Source organism: Eschrichtius robustus, chromosome 15, assembly GCF_028021215.1.
Source record: "Eschrichtius robustus isolate mEscRob2 chromosome 15, mEscRob2.pri, whole genome shotgun sequence".
NCBI lineage: Eukaryota > Metazoa > Chordata > Mammalia > Artiodactyla > Eschrichtiidae > Eschrichtius > Eschrichtius robustus.
The window spans coordinates 8,375,218-8,397,256 of record NC_090838.1 but is presented as its reverse complement, the minus strand read 5'-3'; the positions used below and the strand labels follow the sequence as shown (position 1 = coordinate 8,397,256).

Genomic DNA, 22,039 nt, shown 5'->3' with positions numbered 1-22,039 from the left:
TACTATCATATTTACACTTTGCTGTAGATTCTAAATCTTCTGTAATAAGCATACTTTTATAACCAGGAAAAATGACTGATAATCCAAAGACGTAAGCAGAAAGCAGATATCGTCAGAGCTTCCTCGGATCACAGCGGCCGTAGGGTACCAGGGATGACAGACAGGCTGGGCTGCCATCCTGTCTCCGTCTTCCACCGGCCCCCAAGCTGCGGCGGGCAAGTCCCAACTTCAAAGCCTCAGTGTGCTCGGCTGTCAAATGGGAATGACAGTGTCGGCCTGGGCTGTACACGAGAGATATTCCAGGAACGGAAATGAGACACAGCCATCTTAATCCCCAGCTAACCACAAAACCGTCCCTTTAGCCACAGTGTGGGTGCCATTGATCTGCACAGCGCTGCTGGGGGAGGTCCCGTTCCTGTCCTCATCCTGCAGAGGGAGGCTCGTTGACCAGTCTCCTCTGCAAGCATCTGTCCACCCAGGAAACACCGGCCCAAAGGGCCAAGCGGCAAATGGTGGGAGCAGAATCCAGATGCTCTTTCTCTCTCGGCCCCCCGCCCCCGGCCCCCGGCATTTTGACCCGAGCACCAACAGCAAGGTCCCTCGCCCCTGCAGGGAAAGGAGCCGCCCTGCGGGGGGAACGTGCCCGAAGGGCAAGCGACAGGTGCTTTGGGGAGCCAGCAGCCAGGAGGCTCGTCTGCCCCGCGCACGCCATGCCCTCACCCGCTTCCAGTGGGGAGCAGACGGCCCCAGGCTCTCTCTGCCTGCAGGGCGTGTGGCACCTTCCAGTGCCGGCCCAGCCCCGGCAGCTGAGGAGAGTCACAGGCGTCCTAGATGCCATTCGGGGTGGGAGATTAGCACATTGTCTTCACTGCAGCCAAACCTCCAGCCTTTGGAAGAAACGACAAGGCCTGACTCTAGCCCAGGCTCCATCCTCGGTCCCCGCTTCCACTTGGGGTTATCTGAACACCCTCTGCTCTTGCTTTGGGGCTTTAAATGAAAATAACTACCTTTGAACAAAGCCTCGGCATCTAGGATGAGATCCAGAAAAGGCAGGATGGTGCAGCCACTGGCTTTGGGGTCCAGTGGCACTCACAGCACACACGTCACACTCTCTGAGACAACCATGCTTAAATGACTGTGTCGGTCCAGTAACTTCAACACTCAGGGCCTCCCTCCTCTCCCGCATGCAGACACAGAAGACAACAAGAGGTCCCAGCACTGTGCCTGGCGAGCGGGAGCCGTCAAATAACTGCCCGTCTTGAGGCTCAAAGCAATCACTATTTCTCTCCATCCAAGGCAAAGAAAAAAGCCTTCACTTCTTGCATAAGTTCTAAACCCTCTTCTATAAATGCAGCCTCCATAGCAGGGGCCCGTGGGCAGCAGCTGGTCCTGTCACTCATTTGAAGAAGTAGGAGTGCACAAATCCTCAGTGAGACCCGCAGGTCCCATCAGCGCGCCTCAGCTGGGGGAGGAGGGGGTGTGGTTTGCGAGTGGCCACGCCCTAGCCCTTACCCATGACCAAGGTGAGTCCGGGCGGCTCTTGCCCTGTGAGGGCTCCCAGGTGGAGCTGCAGGCGCGGTCCTGTTCCTCCATGGCCGGGCCCGAGGGATGCCAGCCGCCTCCTCACCCAGTGCCCGGAGAGCAGTGTCTGCAGCGGCTAATTTCAGGAGCTGGGAGGCTGGGCTGGCGACACCGAGCCCAGAGCAGGCGGCTTCTCTTTACACCCAGGAGCCTGGCCAAGTCACAAGGCTCAGGAAAAGAGCAGGGTGCTGAATTGCAATTCCTCTCCCACCTGGGACCGGCTAACAGAACAACACCGGGACACCTCCCGTTCCCTGAAGGATGCAGAGATTTCCCGCAGATGCCAGTTTCTCTAGACTTTTTGAGAAGGACACCCGGTGAGGGGGCGTGACCCTTGCCGGCCCGGCGACTGGCCATTCTCTCCTCACCAGCTCTGAGGAATCAGGAGTAAGACTGAGAGATTGACTAACTTCCCCAAGGTCACAGCAACAGAGGACAGAACTGGGATTCAAACCCACGAGTGCCCCCTCCAGAGGGGATTTGAGGGGAGGAGGGGATTTAAGGGAGGGACCACCTCACATGCTGCGTGCAGGGAACCTTGCAAAGAAAGCTGTGCAGATCGTTTCCTCACTTTCTATTCACTTTCTTCCCTACCAGCGCGCCCCACAAAAGCTACGGGGAATCTTTTCTCTCCGTGCCTGGGCACCCCTCGGGGAGTCAGGAAGGCTGGGGTCGGTGGCCTCCCTTCCCCAGTGGGCCACCACCGTCACCTCCATCGTGCTCAGCAGCAACATCACGACCATTCGCTGGATTTGAATGCCCCACACACACCAGGAAGCTGCTTTCTGGTACATATTTTGCATCTAAGGTTATGGAAGTCAAATAAGGAGCGTGAAGAGCTGGTCTTGGGTCACAAAGTGGGAAGTGACAAAGCAGGGTCAGCCTGATCCCACACGTGGTGCTTGAAATGTGGTTCTCATCCTGCCGGGAGTCATGGGTTTGTGCTGACGGGGCTGGGCTCCGAGGAGCGCAGGGCGGGAGGGATGGTGTTTCTGGGTGGGGTGGGAGGGCGGGGTGGGGGTGGGGGTGGGGGAGGGGAGGGGAGAGGAGGGGGGAGGGGAGGGGAGGGGGAGGGGGAGAGTTCCAGGGCACACTGCAGGCATGCGTGCAGAGGCTCGGATCCAGTTTGACAGGGACTGAGGGAGACAACTTCCCTGACTCTTAGCACAGAGGGACCCCTCGCCCCACTTGCCCCCCAGAGCTGCTGTCCCTACAGCCTGTGACGCTAAGACCAACCACCTCCTGAAGTCTCTCAACTCTGCTCCGTGGGCCGAGAAGCACCTTTTCTGGTCCTCCACCTCCTCCCCAGCCAGGCCCTGTCCCATTCCACTCGCTTCACTCTTCTCCCTCCTTCCCTCCGGAGGAGACCCTGACCAGGAATCCATCCGGAGCTGTGCTGAGAGCGGCGTGGGCGAATACATGAAAGGTGCCTGGCGTGTCCTATCTAACACAATGGGTATAATGACCTCCCTTCACAGGCTGGGGCCAGTGGCTGTCCCGGCGCTGCATCTAGGAGGGAGCAGGGCGGTCCTCAGCCCCGGCTACCGCACTCCCAGGTCACCACAGTCCTGGCCACACTGTACCGCTGGCCCTCCTCCCACTGGGGAAGAGCAGAAGAGGTAGGGAGACCCCCACCAGCCCAGCCCTGGAATGGCTCCCACATGTCCTCAACGGAAGGGAGAAGGTAACACTTTAAGACATCTATACTGAGCTGGGTCCCCACCACTCTTACTAGTTTTAATTCATCCTGTGGGGATATTTTGAGAACTTCATGACTGACGAGGGATAAGACCGTAATTACACCTGGTCGCGGTGAACATTTAGCCTAGATGCACACAGCCACACAGGAGCAGTCACTCTGCACACAGCACACCGGCGTCACTGCATCCATCCTGAGGCGCTGTCACGTGGCGCCTCGGGATGAACAAGGCGGGAGAGGCGTGGTCCTCGGGGCTCTGGGCCCAGGCGGGTTTCTCAACCCGGCTGGCAGGGAGGTCAGGCTGATGCGTGTCCTGCTGCTACGTCGGGCCGCTGACAGCCAACACTGGCTTGGCTGGCGCGCCTAGAGATGGGGACGTGAGTGTTGACGCGGCTCCCGGAAGCTCCATGTGATGACTGAACCTCAGCACCTGAGTCACACAGACCTGGGCCCTGGGGCTGACTCGGCCCCTGGAAGCTGTTCCGACTCAGGCCTTTAAGAACCTTTGTTTCCTTATCTGGGAAACACAGGGATAAAGATAGTCTCTCCATCATAGGGCTGTTGTGGGGATACTGAGGCCAGGCACGGAGAGCCCTTGACACAATGCCTGGCGCGTATCAGACCCTCAAAAAGCCGTAACAACTATTAATCCTCACAGTAACTTTGAGGTGGGTATTAATAGCTCCATTTTACAGGCAAAGAAGTGGAGGCTCTGTTTTATTTTGTACTTCTGTTGGCCACACTCTCCAACAACTTGTCCTCCACTGGAGCTTCTGAGGACTCCCTCGCTGCCCCAAGGGACCACGGCCAGGACCATGCTGGACTGCCCCTGAAACACTGCCCCTGCATGCTCCTGGCTGCAGGAATCCACAGGGCACTGCTTTCTCCCAGACTGCCAGGCCCAGGGTCTGGGAGTCTCCTGCGAGGCCCCACAAGAGCACCTTGGATGTTCCCATTGCTAAACCTTAGCTCGTGCTATGACCCCTTCCTGGAATGCCTTTCCAAAAGTGTCCACTTTCTAGGCCCAGGTCAAACTGAATTCTTCCTCCACGGAGCCTTCCCTGATCTCTCCACTCCATAAGGATGTCTCCATGCTCTGACCTTTGAGATAAAGGATGCGAGGTCGGGACTGACATTCTGAGCATCTTCCATGAGCCAAGTGCTTTCCTCACACATATCATCTCGAAGTCCCAGGGTTAGGTGTTGTCATTTCCCAGATGAAACAGACTCAGAGGGGCTCACCTGGCCAGGAAGAGGTGGAGCTCAGAATTCTCACCATCCACTCCCCTTACCTGACACTTAGCGTGTGCTGGGGCAGGTGAGTTACCTGTGAGTTTATGTCTCATTATCTCAACCACTGTAAGCACAGGGTCCAGGCCTGACTCATCTTTAGCTCCAATAGTACCTCACACAGTAGGGTGACACAGCATGTGAAAAAGTCACATCCGCTTTTTTTAAATTAATAAACAATTTTTTAGAGCGGTTTAGGTTCACAGCAAAATTGAGCTGAAAATACAGTTTCCATGTAGTCCCTGTTCCCACACATGTACAACCTTCCCCACTATCAAAATCCCACACCAGGGGGGTACATTTTTTACAATCAGTGAACCTGTACTGACAGATCATTATCCCTCGAAGTCCATAAGTTATATTAAGGTTCACTGCTGGTATTTCACATTCTATGGTTTTGACAAATGTCTAATGACATGTAGCCACCACTGGAATCATACAGAGGAGTTTCACTGCCATGAATGTCCTCTGTCCTCAGCCTGTCACCTCTCCCTCCCTCCATGTCTTTTCATGACTTGAGAGCTCTTTTTTTTTTAGTGCTGCATAATATTCCAGTGTCTGGATGTACCACAGTTGATCCACTCACCTACTGAAGGTCATCTTGGTTGCTTCTAAGTTTTGCAACTATAAATAAAGATTCTAGAAACATCTCTGTGAGGGTTTTTGTGTGGACATAAATTTTCAGCTCCTTTGGATAAATGCCAAGGAGGAACACAATTGCTGGCTTGTATGGTAGGAGGATGTTTAGTTTTGTAAGAAACCACCAAACTGTCTTCCAAAGTGCCTGTACCATTTTGCATTTCCCACGAGCAGTGAATGAGCATTCCTGTTGCTCCACATCCTCACCAGCATTTGGTGTTGTCAGTGTCCCAGATTTTGGCCTTTCTAATGGGTGTCTGATGGTAGCTCATGTTTGTCTTCACTTGCATTTCCCTGATGACACATGACGTGGAGCAACTTTTTATGTTTATTTGCCATCTGTATATCTTCTTTGGTGAGGTGTCTGTTGAGGTCTTTGGCGCATTTTTAATCTAACTGAGCGTTAAGAATTCTGTGTATATTTTGGATAACAGTCTTTTATCATGCACGTACACTAGATTGGTCAAGGCCGTAGCTGAGAACAGATGGGAGACTGGAGCTGGGTCAAGGCCTGACAAGGCAGCTGTTTACAAGGATATGGGGAGGGGTGAAGAAGACTGGCAGGGGGTGGTGGCAGGACCTAGGCCAGCCAGGGGAGGGGCTGAGGCCAGGCTTGGGTTGAGGCGAAAGGAGGGGAATCAGTGACCTGAGGTGTATGAGGCAGGATATCGGCCTCCAAAGTGTCCAGGTCCTAATCCCCCAAACCTGCGGATATGTCACACTACACAGGATATGTTACATCTTCTGCCTCCCTCTCTCCCTCTCTGTCCCTGTCTCTCTGTATCTCTCTGTCTCTCTGTGTCGCTCTCTCTCTCATAGACACACACACACACACACACACACACACACACACACACACACACAATGACTCTCTGTTGTTCTCATGAAAGTAAACTCTGTTCCTCTGAGTCAGAAAACCCCACCATGACTCACTCCTGGAGTGAGGGAAACAGGGAATTAACTGTCTTTTTTTCAAGGTTGAAGCAGCAAATAATCTCTCCGGGTTATTTGTCGGCATCAATAACCATCAGGTTATTTGTCGGCTGATTAGGGATCGGAAATTGTCTTAGTCGGCTCAAGCTACAGAACAGCGTACCATAGGCTGGGTGGCTTAAACAGCAGAAATTTATTTTCTCACAGTACTGGAGGCTGCAAGTCCAAGATTTAGGTGCCAACAGATTTGGCTCCTGGTGCGAGCTCTCTTCCTGGCTTGCAGAATATCTCCTCCTCACTGTGTCCTCATGTGGCAGAAAGACAGAAAGAGACAGAGAGAGAGGGAGGGAGGCAGCTCTCTGATGTCTCCTCTTATACGGACACTAATCACCCTCATGACCTCGTTTAACCCTAATTACTTCCTCACTCCACATACAGTCACTAAGGCTTCAACAATTGGGGAGGGGCGACACAGTTCAATCCATAGCAGAAGCCCCCAGGATGGGATCCTACAAGCAACAGGCAAGAAAGTCAGGAACCTGAGCACACAAAGCAAGCAGAAAACCCCGATTCCTGGCCTCAGAGACCCCCTTGCCTGGCCAGGAAGCCTTGTCAATACTTGACACTACTGCCCGGACAGCCCAAAGCAGGGCAACATTCCACCTCTGGCATCCCTGCACTCAGAACTGCTGCCCTTCCATAACTGCCCACCCCTGGCAGTGCCCTCCGGCTCTGAGTGGTTCTGAATTATTTGCTGCACAATTAGAGATGGAGGAATTTAGCCTGGTCTGTGGCTAAACAGGAAAGCCAAGATTTTGATTCTTTTTTTTTTTTTTTTTTTAAGTCAGCAGGGAGCTTTCTTTTATTTATTTTTATTTTTTATTTATTTATTTTTGGCTGCGTTGGGTCTTCGTTGCTGCGCGTGGGCTTTCTCTAGTTGTGGCGATCGGGGGCTGCTCTTCGTTGCGGTGCGTGGGCTTCCCATTGCGGTGGCTTCTCTTGTTGTGGATCACGGGCTCTAGGTGCGCGGGCTTCAGTAGTCGTAGCTCACGGGCTCAGCAGTTGTGGCTCGCGGGCTCTAGAGCGCAGGCTCAGTAGTTGTGGCGCACGGGCTTAGTTGCTCCGCAGCATGTGGGATCTTCCCAGACCAGGGCTCGAACCCGTGTCCCCTGCATTGGCAGGCAGATTCTTAACCACTGCACCACCAGGGAAGCCCCAAGATTTTGATTCTAACATAGACAGTGGGGGTTATCAAGGATCAGAGTCTTCCAATACAGGCTGAAACCAATCTTGACACAAGTGATGTTTGTATTCAGAGGCAAAAGTAAGTTCTTGTGGTTATTGAAGAAGCAAGCGCTAGTCTCAGAGCATCTACACACAGATACACTCTCTAGGAAGAGTTTCAGGTTAGCATGACCATGCATGAGATTTACAACCAGAGGGCACATCAGTCATTCTCCTCTGTCCCCCTGGGTGAAGATAGAAACTCCAAGTCCTCTGCACACATCTGTAAGGGGAACCCACTGGGTGCATCATTGGTGCTGAATCTTCCTCCTCACTCATTAACTGCATTTCACCGTCCTCCTCTGACCTGGCTGGAGAGGCCCAACCACAGAAGATACGAAGGAAATTCTCCTCTTTCTACATGACACAGGACGCTTACTGTCCTTAAAAGGCAACAATACCTCTTCATGTCTTTGATGGTGTGTCCTGGAAAATGGACTCACCCCCAATAGCACCACAAATGAAAAACCAGAGACTGCCCCCTTTTTCTTGGAGCTTCTCTACCTCAAAAGTGTTAAGAATTTAACTCCTTGAAGTGACAGTCTGGGAACTCCAGCCCTGAAGCTTCCTATCTGCTCTGTGCTCTAACCCAAAGAGATGAGAAAAACAGATCATAGTATTTTTCATTCCTCATTTTCAGAGAGTAAACTAGGCTAAGAGAGACAGGTGGCCTGTCCAAGACACACAACCAGTGAACAGCAGAGACGAGACTTGGACCCACCTCTTCCAACTCCACCCCGGGGTCTCTCCACTCTTCCAGACTAGACCTTGGGAGACTAAGACCTTGGAGAATTCATCCAAAGGGAAGCAAGAACTTGCCCTTTCCCAAGTCCTACAGGCCTGATTGAGCTATGTGAAACCCAGTAAAAAGTTAGAAATTTATTAATATTGGTTATTTGCTTTAAAGAAAATTTGTCTAAAACTCATATGTATGGAATCCTTGTGATGGACTGAATTGTGTCCACTCAAAACATATATGTTGGGACTTCCCTGGTGGCCCAGTGGATAAGACTCGTGCTCCCAATGCAGGGGGCCTGGGTTCGATCCCTGTTCAGGGAACTAGATCCCACATGCATGCCGTAACTAAGAGTTCTCATGCCACAACTAAGGAGCCACACGCTGCAATTAAGGAGCTGGTGAGCTGCAACTAAGGAGCCGTGGAGCTGCAACTAAGGAGCCCACCTGCCACAACTAAGACCCCATGCAACCAAATAAATAAATATTTTAAAAATTAAAAAAAAAAAAAAAATATATATATATATATGTTGAAGCCCTAGCCCCCAAAGTGACTGTAAGGTTATATATCCAAATGGAAGAATCAAATATCACTGGGCCATGACAACTTTGCTGAAGACAAAACATCAGGAGACCTGGTTCTGGCCCTAAATGCCCGGGGATCTAAGGGTGAGATAAGAAAGCCTCCACAAGGGCCTGTCAGTTCTAAAGTTCTGGTGTTCTGGAAGGGCTTAGGAAAGAGACCAATGGAAGGTTTTGAAACATGCTGAACATACTTCTTTTCCCTTCCGGACACTGTTCCATGAGAATACATTCTTGAAGGACCGGGGAAGCGTGATATCACGAGGAGGCATCTGACAGTGACGGAGGAGTCCTTGAGGTTATTAGTGTGGCACTGACACAGCCTTTAACAAGAAGATGAGAGAGGGCTTTAGCAAGAAGAATGACAGCTGCAAAATGCTGAACTGCAGGCAAGTTCTTGATCAGTTGTCCGTGGGACTATACACACAGACAGTAGCACAGCACAGGGGCACGCAGTGCATGTGGGATGCCTACTTATGCTGCAGTGCAGAGTTTCACACAGATTCACCCACTTCATCTTCACAGAGATTCTGCAACGTAGATAATATTTTTTAGATGCAGAAATGGATGAGAGAGGGTTAAAAAATAACTTGCCCAAGGTCACACAGCTAGTACGTGAAGGCGTCTGGCCCAACGCATGTCTCTCAGGTCCCGAAAGGAGCCGACCGTCCACCCAGCGCGTGTTTCCCTGCGTGGAACTGAACTGAGAAACGTGAGCGCGGCTACCGGGCCTACCCTCGCGGTCCTGCGCTGGCGCAGGGGCGCCCTTCGCGGGGCGTGTCCTCCCGTTCCGGAGGTTCCCAGAGAGGAGGCGGCGCTGGCTCACGGGGCAGCTCGCCCAGTCTCCGGGCAGGGAGAGGGAGGGAGTGCGGCCGCGGGAGCGGGATGGAGACCAGCAGCCCGCGGCCCCCGGGGCCCAGCCCCGGCCCCGCGCCGGGCCTGGACACCCGGCTGGGCGTGGACACGCGCCTCTGGGCCAAGGTGCTCTTCAGCGCGCTCTACTCGCTCATCTTCGCGCTGGGCACGGCGGGCAATGCGCTGTCCGTGCACGTGGTGCTGAAGGCGCGGGCCGGGCCCCCCCGGGCGCCTGCGCTGCCACGTGCTCAGCCTGGCGCTCTCCGCCCTGCTGCTGCAGCGGCTAGTCGGCGTGCCCATGGAGCTCTACAACTTTGTGTGGTTCCACTACCCCTGGGTCTTCGGCGACCTGGGCTGCCGCGCCTACTACTTCGTGCGCGAGCTGTGCGCCTACGCCATGGTGCTCAGCGTGGCCAGCCTGAGCGCCGAGCGCTGCCTGGCCGTCTGCCAGCCGCTGCGCGCCCGAAGCCTGTTGACGCCGCGCAGGACCCGCCGCCTGCTGTCCCTCGTCTGGGCCGCCTCGCTCGGCCTGGCCCTGCCCATGGCAATCGTCATGGGGCAGAAGCACGAGCTGGAGACGGCCGGCGGGCAGCCGGAGCCCGCCTCGCGCGTGTGCACCGTGCTGGTTAGCCGTACCACGCTGCAGGTCTTCATCCAGGTAAGCGGGAGGGGCGACCCTACAGCCTGTGTTTTCACCTCTCATACCGGAGACCAGTCAGAAAGTTGGGTCTCATTGCCCCATTTTACAAAGGACTTGTGGAGAGACTCGGCTAAAGTGAAACACTAAGAGAAGTCCAAACAAGAATGCAATATTGCCATTTGCAGCAACATGGATGGACCTAGAGACGATCACACTAAATGAAGTCAGAGAAAGGCAAATATTATATGGTATCGCTTATATGTGGAATCTAAAACATAATACAAATGAATATATATGCAAAACAGAAACAGACTCTCAGACATAGAAAACAAATTTATGGTTACCAAAGGGGAAAGGGAGGGGAGAGGGATAAATTAGGAGTATGCAATTAACAGATAAAAACTACTATATATAAAATAGGTAAGCAACAAGGATTTGCTGTATAGCACAGGGAACTATATTCAACATCTTGTAATAAACCTATATGGAAAATAAAAAATTATATGTATGTATGTATAACTGAATCACTTTGCTGTATACCTCAAACTAACAAACAGTATTGTAAATCAACTATACCTCAATAAAAAAAATAATAAAGAAAGAGAAGTCCAGATTTGAATTCAAAATTAACTCTGAAGTCTTCTCACTCCTGCAGGAGTGGTGAGCAAATGTGACGGGGTATAAGAATTACCCTGCGAGCAGGTAAAAATATAGATTTCAGGACCCACCCTAGGCTTCTGCTTTTTTATTATCAGCAAAACTAGTCATCTTTAGCCCCATGACAAGAACATGAAAGAACATCTAGTTTATTGGGACGTTGTGCAGATATAAAAAGAGGCCTGAACATTCAACATTAATGAAGGGTGTCAAAAGAAATACACATATCCACTGCAGCCTTACTGAGAATATGGAAAAATGTGAAGTTAAACCCAATAAGAAAACATTCCACTTGATTTCAAAGTGGCTTACTATGGTCCCTATAAGGAGAATTACTCAAAGCTGTCTAGGCAGGATCCCTAATTATTAGAAAATCCACTTCCTATATCAGACATTTTTGCAAGTTGGCAAATTCCTTACCCCAATCTGGACCTGATGATAAAGGAGACCAAAACAACAAACACCAAAACCCACCAACAGTAACCATACTAATGGAACTGGTCCTGCAGGGAATCAAGGCAGCCGTCAGAATAAGGGAGCCCACTGACAACAGTGGGAGTGGCTCCTCCTAGCGCTGCATCAGGCGGACTAATTGTGACCTCAGACCTCAGCGGTCTGCCCACATGCTGCCTGCCCCAGCCCTGGCCCAAGCACCTCCCGGCCACAGGGCAGCACGGGACACTCATCTACCTCCCAGCAGCCCAGCTGCCTCCGGATTGTGAGCTGCAGGGAATCAGTCAGCAGAACAGTCAGTGCACTACTGCTCCTGCCCGAGGCCTGACCGCCTGGCTCCCGCTGCACACAGGTGTGGCCCCGCCAATGGACTAACAGCCCCAGGCTCAAAGGACCCTGCTTGTCAAGTTCCACCACGCAGTTCACAGACTGGGGCAGTGGCTTCCAGGCTGTACTTATTTTGGAGTTAGGCCTGAGAGAGGAAAAAGTGTCAAGCAATGTTTGTGCTGCAGATATGCTACTTTCAACGTTTACTTTACTGGTACGGACCAACCAATGAGATGAAAGCCATGAAGTGTTCGCGGGCCAAGCTTTTGACATTATATGTAGTGAATTCTTTCAGTGTACCAGTGTTGTTTGACAAATGGTATATGTCAAAAATGTTTCACTTGAGATGTACAGTCTGTGTTAACGAAATAACCAGACTCAAATTATTTTGGCCCACCTTTCTTTTTAGTGTCTTTATCAGTGAGTTGATTCATTATCCACATGAATCAATGCTTTTTGACCAAGGAAACTGCTCAGAGTTTTTGAAAGTAGAAAAAGCTGCAAGGGCATACCTTGTTTTACTGCTCTTAGCTTTACTGTGTTTTTTTACAAATTGAAGGTTTGTGGCAACCCTGAGTTGAGCAAGTCTATCAGCACCATTCTTCCAGCAGCGTTTGCTCATTTCATGTCTGTGTCGTATTTTGGTAATTCTCGCAATATTTCAAATAAAGATTACAACAGCAATAAAGATTACGACACACTGAAGGCTCAGGTGATGGTTAGCAATTTTTAGCAACAGAGTGTTTTTACATTAATGTACGTACATTGGTTTTTTTAGACATAATGCTATTCCACACTTAATAGACTACAGTATAGGGTAAACATAACTTTCATATGCACTAGGAAACAAAAAAATTCATGTGACTTGAATTTATTGCAATATTCACTTTATTGCAGTGGTCTGGAACCAAACCCGCAATATCTGCAGGTATGCCTTGATAGTTCTTCTAGAAAGATCTCAAAGGTCCCGAAGATTAATTACTAACTTATGAATATATGTTTTACCTTCAATTTCTGTCTTGACTGGTACTAAAGTTACAGCTTGATAGTAAGTATATTGTCAATAAAAACCTGTTTGGTTCCACAACAGACTTAAAATGATCGTCATGTACAGTGTTTTATTTTTCTCTAGGTGTTGCTGACTTGTGAGCGTGCATTAAGATGAAAAAAGCCTGAATGATAACTCCTTACAAAGGTGCAGCACCCAACTGAGACATTTTGTGCTGAATTTTTTTTTTTTGTCATGGCCATACACTTGCGGGATCTTAGTTCCCTGATCGGGATGGAACCCACGCCCCCTGCGGTGGAAGCGCAGAGTCCTAACCACTGGACTGCCAGGGAAGTCCCCATTTTTTTTGCACTGATTTTAAAGTGCTATTAAAATGTTTCATTTTTTTTCAATGTTTGCGAAGGGAAAGAACTGAGGAGGAGAAAACTCTATAACACATGTATTTTGAATTTGAAAAATTAAACATTTAAAACACAAGGTATATAAACTTGTTTTTCATAAATCAAAAAACATCAAATAATAACACAAGACCTATAATGTAAAACAGCTGCTCCCTCCCTGCTCCTCCATGCTCTGATTTCTAGTCTCTGATCTGGAGGCAGCCACCACCCACTCTTAACGTAACTCCCGCTACATTTTGCCTACACATTTTCCAAAGAATACGCCTGCTTTATCTGTCAGCCTTAAATTTATCCACTGACTTCTACCTGTAGAAAATGAATACGTCATTCTTTTACATTCCCATCCCTGCCCTCCACACCCCACATTCACACACACTTCCTCTCACCATCCTTTCAGTATAATTATGTCATGGTATTTGGTTAGATTCATGGTCAATATTTATTTTATTGTGACTATGTAAAATTCTTCACTGATGAGCCAGGTTGTATATTTTGGGGTTTTGTCCTTTCCAATATTACAATATTATCTCCAGTATTCGTTTTCCTTGCAGTTAATGATGAATAGCCTTTTTTCCCTCTCATTTGCTTAGTTCCCTATCTATTTCTAACTCATTTTTCCTTCTCTACCAGAAGTATAAATACTATTTCAATATGTTCAGACCCATGAGGTAATCTACCAGCTTCATCTTGTATTCTTCAGTCATCCCTGGAGCCCTATCTTCTGCTCCAGCCTCACTGGGTGCACAGCTGGCACCTTGCCAATGCCACCCCATCTCTCTGCTCCTCTGTGGGACACTGATTTGGGGATCCCAGGTCTCCCTCTGTATTTGTTCATAACCTTATTTTGATGGAACATACGCTCTTGTAACCTCCTGCGACCTGAGAGAAAGTTCGTAGAAGGTAAAAAAATTTTTAAGAATTTGCATGTCTGAAAATGTTTCATTTTATCCTTGCGTTTCTCATAATATGGCTGGGCAGAAACTTATAAGATGGAAATCATTTTCCTTACACATTGTGAAGCATCACTATTATTTTCTAGCTTCTTCCACTGTTGCTTTGAGTGAGTCTAATGCCATTCTGGTTCCCCATCCTTTGTATGTGCTGTTTTATCCCTTTGGAAGCTTTCCAGACTTTCTCTTTGTCTCCAGGTGCTAAAATTCATAAGAACATGCCTTGACGTGGATTTATTTTCATTCATTGTTCTGAGTAGCTAAGCGCTTTTCAGTCTAGAAGCTCATATTCCTCCATTTTGGGAAATCTTTCTTAAACGTGGTTTTGGTTGTGTGTTTTGTTGTTGTTGTTATAATTTCCTCCCCCCTGTTTTCTCTATTCTTTTTCTTTCTAGAATGGCTATTATTTAGATGGTGAGCATCCTAAACATTCCAAATTTTCTTATCTTTTCTATTTTCATTGCTCTCTCCTTACCTTCTGAGAATTTTCTCGACTTCCTCTTGTAAACCTGCTGTCACCACGCCCCTGCCACCCCCCCCCCCTCCTGCTGCTACAGATTCCTGGGCCCTTGGGCCCGGCCTGATGACCAGCGAGTATCACTGAGCCTTGGTGATACCTCCATAACCTTTGGAATTACCTTTTCCAGGTGAATGTGCTGGTGTCCTTTGTGCTCCCCTTGGCATTAACTGCTTTCCTCAGCTGGGTCACCGTGAGCCACCTGGAGGCCCTGTGCTCCCAGAGGCCATCCCCTTCTGCCCCCGGCAGCTCTGCCCCCAGCCACCTGAAGCTAATGAGCGAGGAGAGGAGGACACCGGCCCTGGGAGGCCAGGCCGCCCTGGTGAGACACAAGGACTCCGGCCGGACCCGTGGCCTCCGGCGCAGCTTCCAAGTTCTCAGTTAAGTGCCCGGTAACACCGCCCAGAGAGGGAGGGCCAGATCCAGGGCTGCCTCCACCAATACCTGGCCACGTGACCTTGAGCAAGTTACTGCCTCCCTCTAGCACTCAGTTTTCTCTTTGCCCCGGGGAGTTATATAGTCACCAATAGGCTTCTGTGAGGTGCAGCAGTAGAATTAAAGGAAAGAATGGGAATTGTGCACGTGAACCCCCCATCTGCTCCAGGGAGTGGCGCACAGAGACAAGCAGATGCCTGGCTGCTTTTCAGGGCATGTGGCCATACAGACGGACGCAAGGAGCAAATGTAGTTAAGGACCCACAGACCAGCAACAGTGGACTCAGACCAGCTGGGTCTCCAAATCCAGCTCTCCGCTAACTCTCTACTGTTCCTAATGTGACATCGATCAGTGTGTTTGCTTTTCTAAGTATCTGGGCAAACTTGGCTTTGTAAGGGCAACTTTAAAGGCACCGGAAAACAGAGGTCTTTCCAAGCACCTGCTGTGATCCAGGAACTCACGACGGTCTGGGAGGATGGAGTAAGGGAGAGGGTCTCCTCTGTCATCAATGCCACGGTCTTGTGGGCAGGACCAAAATATAAGAGGCAAGTGCAATGTGATGTGACAGGTAACAAGGGCAGCACATGAAGGGCCTGGATTTCCTTCCATAGACAACGGGCCGTCATGGAAAGAGCTGGTGTCCAGAATTGCTCTTGAGATATATGTGCTCAGCAGTCTTAGAGGACAGGCTATCCAAGTTTGAGAATTTTGCTTCTCAAACTTCTGTGTGCACAAGAATGATGTGAACAGCTGTTAAGACGCAGACGACTGGCCCCCAACCCAGAGATTCTGATTCAGCCGGTCTGGGATGTGCCTGAGATTTTACGTTTCTAACAAGCTCCCAGCTGAGGTGGACACTGCTGGTCCAGGGGCCACAGTGGAGTAGAGAGAGAATGGGTTTGCCACTCAGGGCAGGAGTAGAAGAAAGGAAGGGAAGAGGGAGAAGGTTGGGGCCACTGGGGCCACTTAGGAGACTGCTGTCATAGTCTGGTACGATTTGGGCCCCTTAGGGTGGGCACAGGGGAAGTGAGGAGGAAGGAATGGAGAGGGAGATGTTAGGGAGAAGCTGTTTAATAGATTGGATCTTGGGGGTAATGGAAAAAGAAGAAGACTCTCTGGCTTATGACGTGAGTGCCAGTTGGATGGTGGTGCCATCAATCAATCAGACAAAAGGGATAGAAGAGGGAGAGGCCTTACAAGGCGGAAGGACATTTGAGTTCTGTTGTCTACGCAGTCAGACTACCAAGTGGGAATATCTAGCCCTGAGTTGGGGGTATTTTCTAGTGGCCAGGAGCTTATAGATATTGTAGCAGTTTCTAGAAGCATGTCAGTGGACAGGTCAGGATTAAAGACATTCACTCAGAGGACAGGGTAACACCAGGTTTGGGGACAGAGCCAGGTAAGGGTGTGTCAGATAACCTCAAAGTCCCCTTCCAACCCCTAGACTCCAGGAGCAAGTTCAAGGGAAATGCTCTCGTCACCTTGGGCAGCTTCCTCCCCAGAGATGGCGTAACTGCTATGTGTTTCCTGTCTGTCTGTCTCTCCCCGGTCCTGCAGGAGCCATCCTGGCTGTGTATGTCGTCTGCTGGATGCCGTACCATGCCCGCAGGCTCATGTACTGCTACGTCCCTGACAACGGGTGGACCGAGTGAGTGAGGGGAGGAGCCCCGGCACACAGGGAGGGGCCGCCGGGCGGGGCCAGGGCTGCCTCTGCTCTCCGGAGGGACGGACCCCCAGTTGCTGGGTTCCCCAGAACTCTGGCCTCCTTTCTATCTGGTCCTGCCCAGTCTGTTATCCCACAGGCTCCCAGCTCAGGATGGGGAACAGAGCATGATCCAGAAACCTCTCTGAACTGGTCAGGCCATGTGAGTGGTAGTCAGGGTTATGGGCATCCTGACTTCAGGACGGAGAGCGGCCTACAGGTAGGGAGCGGGGAAAAGGCCATGTTCTTACAAGGAGAGAGGGAAGAAGCCTCAGAGCTGTGATTCCGTGAGCTAACAGAGGCCCCTTAGAGACCAGACCATGCACACCCTTTTTACGACACGACTGGAGAAAAGCAAAGCAGAGAATCCCTTATCTTCCTTCTGGAAATCACTATGCCTCGGATCATAAGGGAAAGTCAAACATCTGAGAGGAGAGCGATCCCACGTGGCCTCCAAGGAGATAGCTGTGTCAACAGATGGCTCCTTCTCGAGAGCTGCTAGTGTCCCCCCCCCGACCCCCACGTGCACACACATGCACACAGCCCTTCCCACGGCGACAAGGGGCGCAGCTTCTCAGAAGGACTTTCTCCTCTTAGTGAAGCCGCCCATCTCCTTGACCGCACCCAGCAGCACGAGGCTCCCAGTGTCTCAGCGGGCCGGCCAGTGGCCCCCGTCCACCAGCAGGTGTGCCCTTCACTGTGCAGGTGACCGGGCCGGGCGGCCAGGAACAGGGACTCGAAGGCTGGGCGGAGCAAGTCAGCCAAGGGCAGCTGGTGTGATGGAACGTCTCTTGCATTCACACTGAGCTTCCCGATAGCAGGAAGCAGGCCTTCCTCACCCAGCCGTGTGGAAGGGGAGACGCTCCCAGCAGGAAGGGGAGGATGCCACGGGCAGGCGGCAGGCCCCCTAACCTGCCTTCCGGGTTTCTCTTCCAGCAAGCTCTACGATTTCTATCACTACTTCTACCTGGTGACAAACACGCTTTTCTACGTCAGCTTGGCGGTGACCCCTGTGCTGTACAATGCTGTGTCCTCCTCCTTCAGAAAACTCTTCCTGGAAGCCCTCAGCTCCCTGTGTCGAGAGCACCAGCCCATGGAGCCATTCCCCCCGGGGGCCCCGGAGCCCCGCCCTAGTGGACACAGCCTCCGGCTCTGGGGCTCCCCCAGGAACCCTGGCCTGGATGAAATCGAAGAATGAGCAGAGTAACACTGGCTGCACCGCCATCTAGCATTCAGATGAGCAATTCCATCACTAATAACTCAAGCCCTGCCGTCAGGCGGACCTGCAGGGACCCCCAGCTCTGCCACTTACCAGCTGCGTACCTGCAGGCAAGTCACTTACACCTCTCAGCCTCAGTCTCCTCATCTGTATGATGGAGATGAACAGTACCCATCTTTCCTGTTGTCTGAAGATTAAACGCTTAGCACAGTGCCTGGTGCATAATAAAGAATATATTTTCGCTGGCGTTATTTTTGTTGCTATTGTTATTACTATTATTATTACTGTTATTGCTGTTTTTCTGCTCTCCTGAATTTCCGCAAATGACAAATCAACAGTGCCCAGAGCTGACTGCCTTGTTAGATCACATGAGCTGTAGTAAAATCGTCCAGTCGCTCCAAGTAAGGGAGCAGCCGTTCACCCCAGCAGGAGCGTTCTGTGGGCTCTAGAGAGCCTGGAGTCACCAGCTGCCCTCTCTGGCCTCGGGCCTGTGTGTCTGCCTGATGTGAGGCGGCCGGTGCGCCCGTGGGACGACGGCAGGGCTGCCTGCTCTGGAGAACAGCCCCACAGCCGTGCTCTGGCCAGCAGTGTTCGGAAAGGTTGCATTTCCATTCTTTTTCTCAGAGCAGGCTCCCTCCATTTCCCCGCAGGCCTCAGACCCTCTCCTGCCTGCACAGGGCCAAGTCCTGCTTGACGCGGCCAGCCTTGCCCCCGAAGGCTTGTGAGGCCTGAGCCCAGAGAGAAAGGGTGGTTTTCCTGTCTGTCGCCATTGAAGCCACAGATCTGCAAAGGGGCAGGAAGAGAAAAGTGAAGCGCAGAGCAGAAGGGCCAAGAAAAGGTTTCTGGGGCTTCCCTGGGGGCGCAGTGGTTAAGAATCCGCCTGCCAATGCAGGGGACACGGGTTCGAGCCCTGGCCCGGGAAGGTCCCACACGCCACGGAGCAGCTAAGCCCGTGCGCCACAGCTACTGAGCCTGCGCTCTAGAGCCCGCGAGCCACAACTACTGAAGCCCACGCACCTAGAGCCGGTGCTCCGCAACAAGAGAAGCCACCGCAATGAGAAGCCCGCGCACCGCAACGAAGAGTAGCCCCCGCTCGCCACAACTAGAGAAAGCCCGCACGCAGCAACGAAGACCCAACGCAGCCAAAAATAAATAAATAAATAAAATTTAAAAAGAAGAAAAGGTTCTCTCTGAGTAACTGTGTTGACGTTTCCCTGAACTCCGCCCATCACTCACCCTGGTCCCCAGTCCTGGAACCAGCACCTGTGCACAGACATCATGGGCAAACGTCACACAGATACATCCCACACACATACACGCACACATATCACGCCACACACCTCACGCACACTACACGCATACACGCCCGGGCGAGTACCCTGTTGGAGGTGAGAAGCTAGAGCAGGCAAAGGAAGACAGGAAAGGTGGCCAGGAGGAAGGCCCAGCCCGGGCACACGGCCTGGGGTGCTGTGCGGTGGCCACTGCATGACCGGGAGGTGACCGTCCCGGCCCCCAGCCCCAAAGCCCTGGAGAAAAGGCCGGAGGCGATGACAACATACTTCAGAGAGAGCCTACACAGAGCCCACCACCCTCCTCGTCAGGGAGAGGAAGGGCCACCTGGAAGGAAGGAGCCACACCGTGCTGGTCTTGGGAACCTCTCGTCAGGCGGCTCTGAGGGTCGGGCACGAGATCGCCCGGTGGATGGAAGAGGACGGACTCCAGACCGACACGTGGAGGGTGGGCGCCCCTTCTCTGCCCCGTGTGCCTGGGCTCCGCCGCACTGGCTGAGGATCACTGTGGGCTGATCTTCAAGGCCCATCTCTGGAGCTCCTTAGTGAAGGCGGGGAAGGGCACCCTCCTTCATTCTAGCGAAAGCTCACAGAGCACCGTGAAGCAGGAAAGAGCAAGAAGCAGCTCAAAATACAAATTTTGGTGCAGCTCCATTAGGGGGGTACAGAAGCAATTGAATCAGCGGGGTCCAGTCGGCCCAGGACTTGGGCCCCGGCCTGGGGCAGACCTGGTTTGGGGCCTGGCCTCATCACTTGGATGAGCCCACCCTGGGCAAAGGAGTTTCCCTGAGCCTGTTTTTTCATCTATAAAACTGGTGGAGCAAAAGCCCTTAAATCCAGTTTTTAAAAATAATTTAGATCAGCAAAAACTGACTTGGATTTGAAGCAACGTACAGCCCTTAGTTACCCTTCTTCATAGACGTATGTGTACGTTTTGCTGCAGAAACGTGAATGTGTCTGATTACGGGATGCTCCCAAGTTCCTGCGTGTCAGCTCGGGCTGCCATCACCAAACAACACAGACTGGGGGACGTAAACAACAGACGTTTATCTTCTCCCAGCTTTGGAGGCTGCAAAGATCAAGGTGCTGACAAGTTTATATTTCATTCTGAGGCTTCTCCTGGCTAGTGGGCAGCGGCCATCTTGCTGTGTGCCCACATGACCTTTGTGCATGTGTTGGGGGAGAGAGAGAGCTCTCAGGCGTCTCTTCTTACAAGGATATTAATCCTGCTGGATCAGGGCCCCATCTTTATGACCTCATTATGATGAACGTACTTCATCAGTAATTAACCTGAATTACTTCCTTAGAGGCCCCATGTCCAGATACAGCCACAGTGGGGGTTATGCCTTCAACATATGAATTTTGAGGGATGCCAACATTAAGTCCATAACACCCTGTTCGGGTTGCTGTGGTCAGTGGTATATGAACCATGTTACTTTTCAAAAAGTCAAATACTCTGAATTGCAAAATATTGATACATCTGATCCCAAGGGTTTCAGATCAGAGATTATGCATATATAGTACCTAATAATCAATGTGTAATGATGAAATGAGAAAGAATGAAAAGCTCCTATCACAGTGCCTGGCATACAGTAAATGCCCAATAAATACTAGTGGTCACTATTGTCATTGTCATCACTCTAGACCTCAAACTGGGTAAAACCTGGTAACTGGGTAAACCCTTACAGGAGGCCCTGTGAATAGCAAAGAACAGCAGGACCAAAATTTAAAGAAAAACATATTGAGAAAACAATTTAAGAAAGCATGAACGATACATAAGGAGTGACTTTACATGTTATCCAAAGATCTCATGCAAATCATTAAGGAAAACACCAAGACCTCAAAGGCCAAGAAACACACCAGAGGAAATACGTTCAGCCTCAAAAGTTCCTAAAGAAACAACGATCTAAACAATAGTGATGCAACATTTTATGGCGAATACATTAATTTCAAAATGTCAATGACAAGAGCCCATATTGCCACCAGAAACCAGGTGTGACCGATGTGCTCAGACAATGGACGGAGAGAAAATCAGAGTGCCCTCCTAGAAAGGAAACAGACAAGAAACTTTGGAAGCTAGAGAAATGTTCAAAAACTTAGAGCCTATGTTTCACCTGCTGGAATTTTCCTTTAAGGCAGTTTGCCAAGGAAGAAAAGCCCCTCTGTGGGCACACAGGTGTGTTGCCATGCTCTTCATGGGGCATTTACCAGCAGGCTCTGGACCAAGCAGGTTAACGACTCATGATGCCTGCCCCTTACATCCTGCCTGGAAACACTGTTATTACTTTTGTCATTTTACATGTGGGGAAATGGAAGCAAAGAGAGGTTAAGACAAGTCTTGCCCCATTACTTGGAAACTCAGACTCAGGAGCCAGGTACGCCCCGCTGCATCACACTACTTCCCAAGAGTCTGATGACAAAAGATGATAAGAAACTAAAGGCTCAGCCTTAAGGAATCGAATGATTCATGATCATCTATTCAAACAAATCCTATGTGTTAGGCCACCATAAACAAATAATAAGACGTACTTAGCAGTATAAACATATTGTGGTTTTACTATTAACTAAACAGGGAAACAGAATGCAAAATTATAGTATGCACAAGTCATTCCGATTCAGAGAAAAGGTCTAGAATGAGGCACTTAGAAGATGGTGAGCTTGCTATGGAGGCATGAGTGACCTAAGAATAAGGGTGGTTTCTGCCACCTTCATCCCAGGATCTGAGTTTAGTGCCTGGCACGCAGCAGACACTCAGAAATGTCTGGTAGAAAAAGGACTATGAAACTTTTTTTTTTTTTTTCCTAATTTGTTGGCATAATGTTGTTTGTATAATATCTAAATA

General features: G+C 50.6%; 1 protein-coding gene and 1 pseudogene across 1 annotated transcript; both read left to right on the top strand.

Moving 5' to 3' along the window:
* The first annotated feature begins 9,628 nt into the window (after positions 1-9,628).
* Positions 9,629-17,918, top strand: NTSR2 (neurotensin receptor 2). The gene is given in 6 exon segments (XM_068564140.1): positions 9,629-9,814; positions 9,816-10,256; positions 14,683-14,932; positions 16,545-16,635; positions 17,626-17,800; positions 17,802-17,918. Coding segments are annotated over 6 exon segments (1,260 nt in total).
* LOC137777632 (cyclin-dependent kinase 8-like) lies at positions 10,457-14,639 on the top strand (annotated as a pseudogene).
* Positions 17,919-22,039: the final 4,121 nt, after the last annotated feature.